The 15,792-nt window shown below is 36.6% G+C and overlaps 1 protein-coding gene across 4 annotated transcripts in view; it reads right to left on the bottom strand.

Annotated features, from left to right (window-relative positions):
- Positions 1 to 2,674: 2,674 nt before the first annotated feature.
- ONECUT1 (one cut homeobox 1) overlaps positions 2,675 to 15,792 on the bottom strand; it is a 51,906-nt gene continuing 38,788 nt past the window's right edge. Inside the window, exons 2-4 of one of the 4 annotated variants that reach the window (XM_069956571.1) lie at positions 13,928 to 14,032; positions 8,317 to 8,394; positions 2,675 to 6,021 (exon numbers count right to left, since the gene is read on the bottom strand). In XM_069956571.1, the coding sequence (XP_069812672.1) occupies positions 5,735 to 6,021; positions 8,317 to 8,394; positions 13,928 to 14,032 (470 nt within the window). In that variant the 3' untranslated portion in view covers positions 2,675 to 5,734. The remainder of the gene's footprint in view (positions 6,022 to 8,316; positions 8,395 to 13,927; positions 14,033 to 15,792) is intronic. The other 3 variants (XM_069956572.1, XM_069956573.1, XM_069956574.1) reach the window with 3 other exon arrangements.

Below are 15,792 nucleotides of genomic sequence, written 5' to 3'. Positions count from 1 at the left end.
TTTGGTTCACACTATAAATAGTCGATCTTTACACTTTTTATTTTTTTTATTTTTTTTTACACACGGAAGCAGCTATTTCTTTGCTTCTTTGTCCTTTTAGGAAATTGTTACCAAACGTATTGTAAAGCTAACCACACCACAATAGACCAGAAGGTCAGTACAATGAAATCAACCTGACCTCTGATAGGAAATTGAACGCACCATAAACGCTAATTAGGCAACACAGCCAAAGTACTTTCTCTTTGTTTGCTAAATGCATAGTTTTTTTCCTTTTTTTTTTCTTCCTTCTTAACATTGATCTGGTGTAAAAAAAAAAAAAAAAGAGAGAGAGACTTCTATTGGGTTACTGCTTTTCCAGCTCTACTGAGTGGACTTGTCCTAGGACTCTTTGGTATACAAATGAATGCAATTTTAAGCAGTACTGACAAAAAAAAATAATACAATAAAGCAACAAAAACATACATCCCCAGAAATATATAGGGAAGAAGTAACATCTAATAAGTCAAGTTGATTGTGTATAGTTGGTTTTCATAAATGAAAGCTGTAATGTGTCTTTTTTCTTCCTTTACCATGATTTAGGAGGTATTAGTCATAAACATATCTGTGATGCAAAATGACCCATTCTTGTAAAAGATTACAAAACTTTAAAGTATATGTCCTGAGTATTAAACAATACATTATGGCAGGATGCATTTTTGGTTGGCATGTGCCTCTATATAATTCCAGTGTGCCTGTGTTCTGGCACGAAACTAATTAAGACTGACGCCTGTCCTAATCAATACCCCTCAATGTATCTAGGTATTGATGTTACATACGTGCTATTGTGCCCTCTTCTGTTCTTTTGAATGCCTCTCAGGATGTCCAACATCAGTCTAATGCTGGTAAGAGGAAGTTGCCTCTAGTGCACTGATTCTTACAGGTTGGTCTTTACACTACCCGGAAATACTCTACCACTCATGTTCAAAAAGATCTGGATAATAAGACAGAGCTACTGAGCATGGGTGATCACTGGCTGTGGCACACTTGGTAGATACCCTGGGAAGGACTCAAAGGAACACTAGGGGGCACCTAAACGAGTATTACCAGAAATATCTAGACACAAGAGCAATATTGGGGGGAATTATCAAATTGGTGTAAAGTAGAATTGTCTTAGTTGCCCCTGGCAACCAATCAGATTCCATCTTTCATTTTTCAAGTATGAAAGGTCGAATCTGATTGGTTGTTAGGGGCAACTCAGCCAGTTCTACTTTACACAATGTTTGATTAATCTCCTACATTGTGTTTTTCACATCCAAAAAAGTAAATGTATTCATGGGAACAACCCTTTAAAGCGACTCTGTACCCACAATCTGACCCCCCCAAACCGCTTGTACCTTCGGATAGCTGCTTTTAATCCAAGATCTGTCCTGCGGTCCGTTTGGCAGGTGATGCAGTTATTGTCCTAAAAAATTAATTTTAAAATTGCAGCTCCGTGCTCTACGGGCGTATCTGTGCCCTAACTTTGCACCACCCCTCCGTCCCTCCTCCCCGCCCTCCTCATCATTAGGAATGCTCCAGGCAGATTGCCTATTATTCCCCACCTGTGTTACCACAGCACATGGGCTGGATCATTAAGATACCTGTGCAATGTTCAAACAGAAGTAACTGTTCCAGTGGCATTCCTAATGATAAAGAGGGTGGGAAGGAGGGACGGAGGGGTGGTGCAAAGTCAGGGCACAGATACGCCTGTAGGGCACAGGGCTGCAATTTTAAAATTAAATTTTTATGACAATAACTGCATCACCTGCCAAACGTACCGCAGGACAGATCTTGGAATAAAAGCAGCTATCTGACGGTACAAGTGGGGTTTTTTTTCATGTCCCTGGCCTGTGTCTGTGTTTGCAAATTAGCCCCTTCTAAGTAAAAGAGTCTGAGCTACAATATCAGACAGGAAAAGAATGGGCAAGAGTAGCACCGTTTAAGGATAAAGGCGGGCTTTTATTCTATTCACAGAAAAAAAGGAATTCTAGGGATTCTAAATGTTATTGAAAGTTTAGTACAGAATGGAGGAATTACATGTGCGTTTTTTATCCCCAAGTGGCATTATAAAAAGTCTTATGCCAGAGAATGCTGTTTTTAGAAATATGGAGCCCGGTCTAAAATAATAACAAATTCATAAATAGTTCTTCAACCTTTGGTTGTGGTAGGAAAAAAGTGCATCAGAAGGCAGCTATAACTTGCACTATTCAAGGGTGGCCTTAGTGTAGTTTGCTTGGGCTGGGTGAATGTTGATATGATCATACAATCTAACCATATTCTGTCAAGCTAATTAAAGGGGCTCTTCAGTTATAAATATATACATATATTCTGTCTGTCCACTTCTAGTGGTTACTAATGTAACTTTAATTTTTTTTTTTTATAAATCTGAGTAGTGGGGCTGGGGTTTAACAGAGTTTTAATAGGGCTTATCCCAAGATTAAAAGTTATCTCCTATCCACAGGGATTGCTAACCACTGGGACCCCGATGATCCCCAGAACAGAGGACAATTGTCCCCTAAATTAATACAGAAGCAGTGCACATACTTGACTACTGCTCCGTTTATTGTCTTTGGGACTCCTGTACACTGCCTATAGATACTCATGGCTATGTTTGGAAGTCCCATAGACAGTAAATGGAGCAGAGGCCAAACATGCAAGCTACCTCTCCATTTATTTGGGGGACAATTGACCTCTACTCTTGTGATTGGTGGTGGCCACAGTGGGCAGACCCCATGGATTAGCTAATTGTCTCTTATCCTGTGGATGGATAGAGAAATCTTGGCATAAACCCTTTAAGGCTCTGTTCACATGTTGTGGTCCAGCTGTATCTTTTTTGTGACAATTTTTACAAAATTGATTAAAAAACAATGCAATTTTTTCCACAACACCATTGCAAAATCTGCAGCTCAGTTGTGGACATTTTACATGGGCCGACTGGCTGCAAATAGTGAGTGACGATCTCTGTTTGCTGAGCCACTACAAGGCTCTGCCACACAAACGATCGCTGAATCATTCGTGCTGCCTTTTACTTCATCATTATCGGACACACATTTACTGTTTACACAGGGTGAGTAATGAATGAGCGTTTACTCACTTGTCATCTAATCACTACTTGGGCCAATAAGCTGGAACCAGAGGTCTTGTGAATGGTCATTTGCCCGATAATCGGCCCATATAAAAGGCCCTATTCTGAGTCCTTTACAGCCATCAGAAATGTAAAACTATCTCTTTTTTTTTTTTACAAACAAGATTTTCGTGTGCACACATATGTAGTCTACAGTGCCAATGACTATTTGTAGAACAGTCTGTGTGTATCTGTGGTAATTATGTTTGAAACTGGTGGTGGCTGGGTGCAGTGGTCTTCTATTAGCCAACAATACAATTGGAGCAGTCAATTAATTAAAATGTATGATAAAGCTAAGTCTACAACCTGCCCCACTTGGACATGGCTTGAACATCTCCCTTTGATACCAAACAGCATTTTTACCATCTCCTGAAGTAGCCCCAGAATGAAGAAACATGGCAGCTTGAAACATGAAGTGCAGGAAGTAGTTTAATACTTCTGATTGCTTTTGTATTAAACATATAACTTGGACCTGGATTAAAGCAAGTATCAATTTTTATGGAGTACAGAGGAGGGACATGTAAGTATTTTCCAGCATGGCATAGTTCTAGATGTACATGAGTACCGCATTTACCAGTAGAACATCATTGCCATTAGACATAACTCTTTGGTATCAGCAACGAAGTTACTGGTTGCAGAACAAAACATTTACACTAGAAACTAGGCCATTGTTGGAACACTAAAAATATTATGTCAATGAATTTACTTTCAAAGACTTTTATAAATGTGCAATTTTAGCTGTCTTTGGAATTAGTTATGACCTAAAATAGCCATTGAAGTGAAATCAGTGATTGAACTTTGTGTCAATGTAAGTGGAAAGGTATCCCAGCTGTGCTGTATCTAATCTGAGCTACAAATCTATAGTGTCTTTTAATACGCTACATTGCATAAGGCAATATCATAACAGTAAGTAAAGCAAATATTAGAGAAAGGCCCCTCTACAATTCGTGCTACCTAATACAGACCAGAAAACAGATTTTTCTTACATTGATAAACTGATTATCATTGCTGAGCCATGGAGACTCCACCACCCAATGACAACTAATCGCTCAATGAAGTAAAAGCTGTCAACTCTTTTTTTAAATAAATGTGTAGGAGGGTTGTAACAAATCATGTAATCCATGCTAACACATAGTTCTTCAACTAAAGCCACTGGTTATGCAAGTCTGCTAGGTGATGAATGTAAAAAAAAAAAATAGAAAGTGACTCTTGAACACAAAAAATAGAAAGTGACTCTTGAACGCATATTACAAGTCTTTGGTTTGTTTTCACTGCTATTTGGATACAGCAACTGCATGATTAAAAAACAGGAAATCTCAAAACATAACAGATTTACAGGTGTATTTCTATTGCTGAAGGGCCTTGTGCCTGCCCAAGAAACCAGAAACCCACCCCCTAATCCTCAGATTGTTATCACTGGGGATGACTGATTTGTACTGTTATATATGCTATTATATAGCAAGCAATATGAAAGACAATAGGGGCTGATGGGCATGGGGCAAACAATTTACTGATTCTTATTGGAGCTGGTTAAAAAAAAATTGGAACATATTTTTGCACACATACTCGCACCCGTCCTTGCACCATACACACTACACACACACCCCGGATTAATGGTAAATATACAAAAGAGTTGGACTGTGGCATGTGGGAATAACATTAGACAAACTGAAAATACTTGTGCTCGAGCAGATCGTAGCCTCAAATAACTACAATGAGAAACAAGTTTCTATTATTTTGTTTCCTTATAAATAACAGTCCTGTTCGTGAGTTTTCATTTTTATCTAGTAAGAAATTAGAATTGTTTATACCTACACTTCTTCATACAACATTATGTAAAAATATCACTGGAATATTAAAATTACTGGATTAAAACACCTGGAATACTACTCTAAACATGTTCTTTGGTATGTTGCACTTGTGGGAGAGGTTGTGTGACTATTTTCTGAAGAACTCTTAACAAACAAAGAGAATGCACAGGTCTAGGTGCCATTCAGTCATTTGAACCCCACCGGCAAGTCGTAAACCCGCTAGGCTCAAACGACACAATTACACTCAGTTCCAATGAACTCAAGACGACTTGTAGGTCATACCATATCCCAACCTGTAGACAAGTTATGACCATGTTCCTTACCACTGGATTGTATACAGTACTGATACACCATACACCTTCATGTATAAATGTAGGGCGGCAATGAAAACCCACATCAGAAGAAGTCCATTCAATGACAAGAGACCACGATGCTCCGAACCACCAGACAGCAAACTACGGTTAAGATGGAAGTGATGATTGAAGGTGTAAGGCCAGTGGAATTTTGTATCATCATTATTAGTAGTAGTTGTATTATTATTATTTTTTTTTTTTTCAAGTCGTTCTCCTGAAAAATGTCTTAAGAAGAAAAGTTCACCCTACAGGAGAAATGAGTCTTTGGTTTCTTTGGATTTATAAATAATTTTGGTTTGAAATAGTTCTGAAAGTATAAACCTGCTATTATGAGGTCCTTGTCCTTTGTATTAAAGCTTTTCCACCGAGGTTGTAGTTTCTTTTTTTTTTCCTTTTTTTTTTTTTCTTTTTCCTTTGTTTTTTTTCCTTCATGCTTTGGTACAAGTGCTTGATGAAGATGATGTGTTTCCCGAGCTGCCCTCATCTTGCCACTTATCTAGACTCCTTCTACGCGCATTCATGAAGAAGTTGCTGACTGTGCTAAGCTCCAAGCCAAGCTGCTGGGAAATAGTGATCTGTAACTCTTTGGATGGGCGCTTATTTTCTTTGAATATTGCATGAAGAGTCCTCCTTTGGACGTCTGTGAAGACCAACCTTGGTTTCTTTGGTGTATTCCCTCTGTCTTTGCCATGATCTTGTTCTTTTCGTTTACATGCTGATAATAAAGCAAGAAAAAGATAGGAAAAGATATAACTAGCTGTTTAAAATTATAACATACATCAAATTACTAATACAGCACCGTGCTTGAGATAAGTGTTTTAACACGTCACATATACAGTATTATATACAAAAGTAAAATTAGTCTTTCCTCTGGGTACAAATGCATGGTAGTCCTTCTCATGTTAGTACCAAAATTCAGGTCCCTAAAGAGGTCAGGGAGGGGAGTACATACATACACCTACTACACCTACATCTGTAGTCTTGGTTATACAGCTTACATAACCCAGATAGACATTGTAGAAAGTCCAGGCCACCACAAGTGCCATGGGGGTGGGCTCTTCTTCTCATATGCCCAAGGTGTTCTCTATTGTGAGTATTCCTGGCCTCCCCTTTCACCTTTGACTGATAGCTCTAGCATCCAATTAGAAGCCTTCTCAGGGGGATTCTGGCCTCTGGGCACTTGCAGTCAGGACCTTCTACAACATTTATCATGGCCATACAGCTTGCATGACTGCAGATATGTAAGGACTGCCCTCTCTGACCTCTTTATGAGTCTGTCAGCTGTTTTGAAAGCTCAAAATGCTGACAAGTCTGCTTTAGGTGGATGTGGAAAATAATCAAGTGTCTGAAGTCAAGACAGTTGCACTGTATATAGAAATGTGATAAGACCTAAAATAGATGCAGAGCTGGTTTGTTTAATTCCGGTGATCTTAAATCAAAACGCGTGGTCTAGTGGTCGTTGTAACACCATGGCTGTAATTTATAGGGTCATCTAAGGCACTTACAGATTATTTATGGAGGCCAAAAATCTGATGACTGTAATGCTATAGATATACTATGTAAGCTACTATAACACAACAACTACAACAGTCATACGACATGACAGCCACATGAAAACCAGATAGAAGCTAATCAATTTCATGTTGCTTTTCTTTTGGCTTTTATAAAGAGAAATTTCTTGGGCCCTCAGATGATACTAAAGGTTAAAGTTTCTTCCGCCTTTTCGTTCAATCATTAAAATTCCAAATTGGATTAGTAACACAAACACAGCAAACATTAGGGAAACTTGCACCCATATTTGCTTTTATCTATAGGTCTGCTCGGATATTTGCTCTGTAATACAAGTGGCGACTTTTAAAGCTAAGTATACATCTTTATATTGTAGCACTTAAGCCTGTTTATGTGTAGTAATATTATAGAATTATGGCAGGTACATTTCTATAACATAGTTTTAATAACCACTGGTTATACTTGGAGCAAAGTCAACTCAGATAGCTTGAAATAATGTTCCATTCCACTTGTATCTTTTGTTTAAGTAAGATTAATCAGCTAATAACCACCTAGTCACCTATCTCATCTCTGATAAGGAGGCGCCTCTTGGATTGTATCGCTAGTAGCAGTTGGGTCCAAGAGCTACCTATTATCAGCGCAGTGTCTGTGACTATATATTACTCTGTAACGTAAGATGTATTGTTTGCCTACAGCATGTCATACCCTTTAAAGACTGTATGTCTGCCAAGATATCTTTAAGAATAATCAATATAATAAATCAATGGACAACGCCAATAATTCATATATAATAATAGTCTAACAATTTATCCTTATTTTGGCCCAGTATCTACGTAACCATTATCTGCCCAGAAAGAGTGATAGTAAAAACTATTTAAAGGAGAAGTTTTATTCTTTGTCTTTATCTCAGGAGCGCAAAGTTCAAATGTTTATAAATATTACTTATTCTTTCCTTTACTTAAAACCAATAGAGGGTTTGACCTGGATTACAGGGAACATATTTTTCTTCCAGAAACTATGACATCTTGCCCATGACTTGTGTCTGACCTACCAAGCTGCAATACTAGACACAGCTCATTGGTAAAAATTGCAATGTTTCTAGAAAAAAAAAACACCTTTTTTTAACCCTAAGAATCCCTTTAAGGCTGTGTTCACATACGTCTGGCAATGCGAAGCCACCTGACGTGGGAACATCAGAGGCAATTAGCTAGATGCATTGTGGCCAGCATCCCACCCAGTGCTCCATAGGCTGAAATAGAAAATAGCAACAGGCCTATTGATCATCTGACACAATTGCAATCCAGCATAGTTGTGCTGGATCAAAAATTGCTGCATGCAACATTTTTTCATCTGGCACATCAAGCTAGATGGCAACTATGCCATACTGCCAGACATACTGTATGCCAATTTAGCCTAACATGCATGTTCACTACTGCTAAAATGGCATTGGATTTCTATATAGTTCAGGTAAAGAGAAGATCAAAAGCAGCCAGACACTCACCATAGACACTAAATAAATTGACAGAATCAGCCTGTGGAGAAGTTTTGTCTGTTGTGTCCTCTTTGCAAAACCCTGTAACTATAGCATTCATGTGTTAGCCTTATTATTATTTGAATGATTTGCATAAATCATTGTCCATCATCAACACTCTCACAGATGTTTATATGTTTAGTTTATCTGTTTGTTCTTTCTACTTTTCTTTGTGCTGAACTGAGCTCCCCTTGTCATATACAATACACAATCTGCTTCATGTGCCAAGATCTGAACTTTCTTGATTGCTTCCTCTTCTGCCGGGCCAGCAGCTTGGTACGTATATATGGCGCCGTCTGCTTACTCTCCTATTGATTTTTTGCATGCAACTTACTTTCCACTTGCACATTACACAACTCTAAAACCAACCTGCTCACCTAAGAACTCATAATGAGTCAGAAGAATGGATGTCAACAGATATTCAAGCTAGTAATATCAGTGGATATACAATGCATAGCTGACTCTGCTTTGATGTCTACAAAGCAATGATGGGATGAAGGGCAGTAGACATGAATTATACATCTAAAAAAAGTGAAATTGGTGCCATTGATACTTTTACATTGTCATTAAGTACAATCAATGTTTCTGTTATGGAACTAATACACAGTACAACATTTTAAGTATGGCTATTCTGCAAAACCCAGCAAGATTGGTAGACGTCAAATACAAGATAGATAGATAGATAGATAGATAGATAGATAGATAGATAATACTAAGAACTATAGATTTAGACTATAATTAAAAAAGAATGTATAAAGATAGGGGTTTGGGCCATATTTTAGGGATATATTTTTGTGTTACAGCTAGAACACACTGAAGAATCCTCTGATATTCTGTAGGCCAGTCTGACAAAAGATGGATAGATAGATAATAGATAGAGAGATAGATAGATAATAGAGAGAGAGATAAGAGTGCCCAGACCAGACAAATCTTTAAAACTAAACAACTGCAACACTCTGGAGTGTTGTTTGGACAGATAGATAAAAGATTGATAGATAGATATTAGATAGATAGATAGATAGATAGATAGATAGATAGATAGATAGATAGAACATTAAAAGATAAAATATAGAGAAAGAAAGAAAGAAAGAAAGAAAGAAAGAAAGAAAGAAAGAAAAGATAAACAGAATAAAGAATAAAAGAATAAAGGAAAGAAATAGAGCTGGATAAATATATAACCAGTAAAATATTGGTGTCTTTTGGTGAGTTTTGTTAGGCATGTTAAGTACTGTCCTCTGTGAGTAACTAGGGAGTCATCTTTAAGGCGGCTTTCTGATTTACTATTTGTTAATTAAAAGGAGCTCTAATTGTTGCAACTAAACTACCATAATGAACACATTTGTGACTTCATCAATATTTGCATTAGATAAAACCTTTTTTACTGCTCTTTGTAAGTGAAGTGATCTATCTACCAATAGGCTGTGCTGTTGGACTGTCCTGAGATGGAAGGAAGATTAGAAATGTATTTTCATCCTCTATTTTAGATATTAGCCAACCAGCAAAACTGTCCATCCATTATCTATCTATCTATCTATCTATCTATCTATCTATCTATCTATCTATCTATCTATGTCTATCTATCTATCTATCTATCTTCTATCTATCTATCTATCTATCTATCTATCTATCTATCTATCTATCTATTCATTATCTATCTATCTATCTATCTATCTATCTATCTATCTATCTATCTTCTATCTATCTATCTATCTATCTATCTATCTATCTTCTATCTATCTATCTATCTATCTATCTTCTATCTATCTATCTATCTATCTATCTATCTATCTATCTATCTATTCATTATCTATCTATCTATCTATCTTCTATCTATCTATCTATCTATCTATCTATCTATCTATTCATTATCTATCTATCTATCTATCTATCTATCTATCTATCTATCTATCTATCTTCTATCTATCTATCTATCTCCTATCATCTATCTATCTATCTATCTATCTATCTATCTATCTATCTATCTATCCATCTATCTCTCTCTCTCTCTCTCTCTCTCTCCATCTGTCATATGCTGTATTAATTTTAGGGCTTTAGGAGTAAACTACATGAAAGAGCTAATGAGAAGGCTCATACCGTACATTTATTACATGTACAGGATTCTAAACATGTATAAGCCCTAAGGACCATGGGGTGTATTATAATACAACTATGTTTTTGTTACTGGATACAAAATGCATAATAATAATAATAATAATAATAATAATAATAATAATAATAATAATAATATATTTATTTGTATAGCGCCAACAGATTCCGCAGTGCATTGTTGTTACCTACAGAACAAATCATTTTATTTTACTGCTTGACTATGGTCAGACAAGTTGTATTATATGTCAAAGATGTAGCATATAACTAAAGGTGCCTTGTTAGAAACATTCTTAAGAATAAGTCAGGACTAGCTGTCTAATATGTATGGAAAATGTTCATCTGAGCCGTTCATGTGTATGGGGGGGGGGGAATCAGGTGAGATAACTGTCAGGTGAATGTTCAGTCTATCAAAGGGGGTATTCCAACTTCGCTAATACAGTTTAACTGGTTGAGCTTGTCAAGTAGATATTTTTATAAGCACATTCATTTAAAAAATGTATCTTCCTTTCATGATATGCTGTTCTTTCCTTTCTAACATTGAAAGCTTGTCTAGATTACCGACCACCACTCTGCTCCAAAAGCAGTGGCCTGTCTGATATATATATATATATATATATATATATATATATACATATACATATATATATATATATATATATATATACACTCACCAGACAGTCAATGCTAGTCAATGCTATAAAGAACTCCATGAACACTCACTCTAAAGCCACCTTCACACACAATTTTTCAGTGTTTTTTGTGATAATAAAAAAAATCAATTTTATCAATGTTCAGTGTTTTCTTACAATTGTTTTTGTGGCTCTTTCCTTCTATTACATTTGTCATCATTACATTACATTTGGCAATCATTTTTTTCATATCCTATAGGAAAACCTTAGGGCAAATGGGGAAAACACCAAGTCTAAAGCATGCTGCATTTTGAAAAAATATGCCATTGTCTCAAAAACACAAAGTGACCAGCACAAATATAGCATTTCAGCAAAAACTGTGTGTAAAAACACCCTTGACATAACTTATTTATACACATATCAATCAAAGGCTATATTCACACAACATTTTTTCCATTTTGAGTTAAAAATTACGGACGTCATTTCTGTTTGGGCGCATGTCAGTACAATAACAGCTGTTGGTACATTAGTCTATCCGTCATCCCATTGACTTCAGTGCATTGTATTGCAGTCAGTTAAATCGTGGCAATAACGGACACTTTTTTTATGTTGTGTGAACCAAAACCATATACTGTATGTGCCCTTAAATAAAAATATGTAACCATGTTATGTTTGATGCAGCGCAGACTATGGATACATTTCTAGGAATTTTATTGTTCTTAGGATGCTTTGGTTTACACACAGTCCTCAGATTTTTTTTTTTTCCTTTGTCTCGCAAAACATCTACAAACAAGTCCTATCTTGGAAGTCTATATCTACTATTTATATAGTAAAGCAATTGTCCATAGGGACAAATGGGATTCTTGCTCTTGTTAGGATATTAAAACAAATGACAGATTAGTTGTTCTGGAAATCTGATCTATTTTCCCTTTTCAAACTAAAAACTAAATATGTCTATGAAGAATTATATGGAAAAATGGCATATTACATACCATATCCACAGCATACTATGTCTCAAAAAATAAACAACTGAAAAATCACTACAAAAACTTTGGAGGGGATATAGCATCTTAGTACAAACTTATGCCCCTATTACACGAGTCGTTTGGAGGAGCAAACGAGCGCTATTAGCTATTAGACTAGACGGTCTGAAAATGCACAAAATTTATCACAGTGGCTCCTGCTGTTTGAAAATTTTACACATGGTTATGGTATATTCACACAATGTACTTTAAAAAAAAAACAGCTACTGTTTTCAATGAAAACAGCGGCCATTTTTTTCACTCTGGGCGATGTTGCATTGAAATCAATGTAATGCCGCCCGTTCCATGCACACTCTGCACCAACAACGGCCGTTGTTCAGTTCAGTAGTGCAAAAAAAAGTTCATGCCAATTTTTAACAGCCACTGTTCCATGAACATCGGCCGTTATTAATCTTCCATGCACACACGAATGCAGTCTGTGCATCCATGGTGTGTATGGAAATCAATGCTTACTTACCCACCCTTACACACCCCATAGGCGCCATATGGAAATAAATGTTCCTGTGGCCGTCAGAGCTCTGATGTCTGCAGGAAAGTTTAAACACCTGCCGGTGTTCGGCCATTGCTAAGCAACGGCCGTTGTTATACTGTGCTTAAACATAGCCTTATCCTTAGAATCCCACATACCCCCTTTTGTCTGTAGTGCAGTTTAAACTTCACTGTAGGTATAAGTATCATTTAGCTGGAAAATGAAAGCAATGAAAATGTCAACATTTTGTAAAATGTCCTCAGTATGTGAATACTATGGGGGAGATTTATCAAACTTGGTGTAAAGTAGGATTGTCTTAGTTGCCCCTAACAACCAATCAGATTCCACCTTTCATTTCTTTGAAAAATGAAAGGTGGAATCATGATTGGTCAAGGGGCAACTAAGCCAGTTTTACTTTACACCATGTTTGATAAATCTCCCTCTATGTTCCTAGTATCTAGAATCACTCTTCCTATAACATCAATTGTGTCTTGTGCTTAGTAATAGCAGCAGGATGGTGATTCATGTATGGTAGTGATCACTGTTCATATTATAGGGAGTACAGTGTAGGTTGCTGTGCATGTTAAGTAGAGACGTATAACATACAGTAACTATGGTTCCTGACATGAGATCAGACACATATATAACAACTATGTAAATGTACACAATGTATACACTAATGATACTAACAAACATGACATTCCTGGTAATACTGCGCATATCATTTTCTTTTCTCAGTATTAATATGTTTGACATTACTGAAAGAGTACATTAACATTGACTGAAAAAGAAGTAGATACTTGGAACAAACTTCCAGCAGAGGTGGTTGGTAAATCTATAATAACAGAATTTAAACATGCCTGGGATAAACATACATCTATCCTAAGATAATAAGAAAGGAAATACTAAAAGGGCAGACTAGATGGACCCAGTGGTCTTTTTCTGACGACAATCTTCTATGTTTCTATTACATATTGTTAGAATTGATGTTTTCTGTCTCACTGTCTACCAAATGCATCTCTTTCTGTATAGCATTTAATAGGATTGCTAATAGGGGGTCTTAATGTAAAGAGCATACACTGTTTTTTAGTGAACCAACCACAATTATGCTTAGCAGTGTAGTCTGAATCCCAGTATTTTATATTCATGTTGTACTAACACTAGACCTACCTTGTTTTTTAATTTTTTTTTTTTTTTTACTTTTTAGGTCTTCACAGTAATCACGTTATTATTAATGTGTGCATTTTCTTTGTAGGTAAAAAAGAGTAAACGTAAAAAGAAAAACAAGCTGTTTGGAAAATCTCCTGCAGAAATGCAGTATGTATACTCACACAAGTGATTAGACTGGGTGCTTTGTGATGGATAGCCGATTTTAACCAGGGAGTCTGCAGGCAACTGTCCAGAGTGCTGAAATACCGGATCGGCTGGTACCAAAGCTAGTTTAGTAAAGACATTAGATCATTGAAATGATAATAGACTCCACCTTATTACAACAAATTAATGAATTCACTTTGTTACATAAAGTAATTATTATAAACAATATTTACCATACATGTAAATGATCAATGACATCAACATAAGGATAGGCATGCGATTTTGTCTAGTGAAAAATGATGAGAGGAGGAGATTGATGGAAACAGAAAGTAGAGAGTCATGTATAGAACTAGTGCACAGAAGGAACACTCATGTTGTCCACATTAACTAACAAGATGCCAGAGGTTCTATTCTTTTCTATTAATAACACACAAAATCTGATGGGCAGCACCAGAACTCTCACATACCTGCACTAGTTTCTAAATGTCCTTATCTATAATGTGGTTTTGGTCATGAACATGAACGTTGGAGAAAGAAGGGTCATGGTATAAGCTTAAGACTTCATTGTAGGAGTACATGTACATAGTTGGCTGGCAGAATATAGGTGGTCAATAAAAGACTATATGATTAGCACTGGAGGGAAATAAAAAATCCTGATGTCATATCCAAAGGGGCTGTTAGATGGAATGAGTAAAACATTATGTTTGGCATAAATGCCAAGTTAATGTACAAAGTGCCTTGCATGCTAATGGAAAGTACAGCTTTGAATTATAATGGGCAATAAATTGTCCTCCTATACAAATGGTAATTTGAATTTAGTTATGGCAAATGATTTAAAATCTGAACATCGATAAGCACATGAAGAATACAAAAACTGCAAGTTGTTGACTTTGAATAAATCGTTCCCAAGTGTGAAATCAACCCTCAAGTGTCTATAGCTTATAGACGCCAGTGGTGGATTGCATCTTTGGAGAATGCCAACTTTCCTTTGATTTAATAGCATGGAAGTTTGATAAAGGAAATTTTGCTGGCAAAGGGATGATCTCAATTTCCTAAAGGATCCTACTCACCTGCTAAACCCTACTGATAAATATTTAATATATAGCAGTGAACTGAGCTGGGATAATGCAAACCACAGTATAACTATTTTTACTTGAACTGCAATCTCAGAATGGATAACAGTGTCATACTGTATATCTCTCTCTTTATATTTACACAAATGGGAGAAAAAGTTTTCTCCATAGAACTTGGCCCTGAGCATCCCAATTCCTCTGTCAGATTATGTAAAAGAAAATGTATATCATCTGACTAGACCACTTCTTCCATTGCTCCATGGTCTAGTTCTTATGCCTATTGTAGGTGCTTTGAGTGGTGGGCAGTGGTCAACATTAGAGATGAGCACATCTCAAGAATGCTCTAGTCTTATTGTTCAGACTCCCTAGGACTTCACCCAACTTCTTCAGCCACTCTTGCCAAATGATCAGACTTGAGCATACACAAGTTGGCCTCATCTCTAGGCAACATGAATATTTTACCAGTCCCATATTCATCAAGCTGAGATGCACTGTGCGTTCTCACACCTTTCTGTCATAGCCAGTATTAACCTTTTTCAGCAATTTGTCCTAAAATAACTCTTCTTTAGGATGGGCCCAGATAGGCTAGCCTACGCTCCTCAAATGCATGCAATGAGCCTGGGGAACCCTTGACCCAGTCGCCAGTTTAACTAGTTGTCCTTCCTTAAACCACTTTTGGTAGGTACTAAAGATGAGCGCAACTTTAGAATGCTCAAGTCCAGTCATAGTTACATAGTTAATATGGTTGAAAAAAGACACATGTCCATCAAGTTCCACCAAGATGTCATTTGAGATTTCAGTACCAGTGG

Source organism: Dendropsophus ebraccatus, chromosome 1, assembly GCF_027789765.1.
Source record: "Dendropsophus ebraccatus isolate aDenEbr1 chromosome 1, aDenEbr1.pat, whole genome shotgun sequence".
In the NCBI taxonomy this organism is placed as follows: Eukaryota; Metazoa; Chordata; class Amphibia; order Anura; family Hylidae; genus Dendropsophus; species Dendropsophus ebraccatus.
This window is presented reverse-complemented; position numbering and strand designations above follow the sequence as displayed.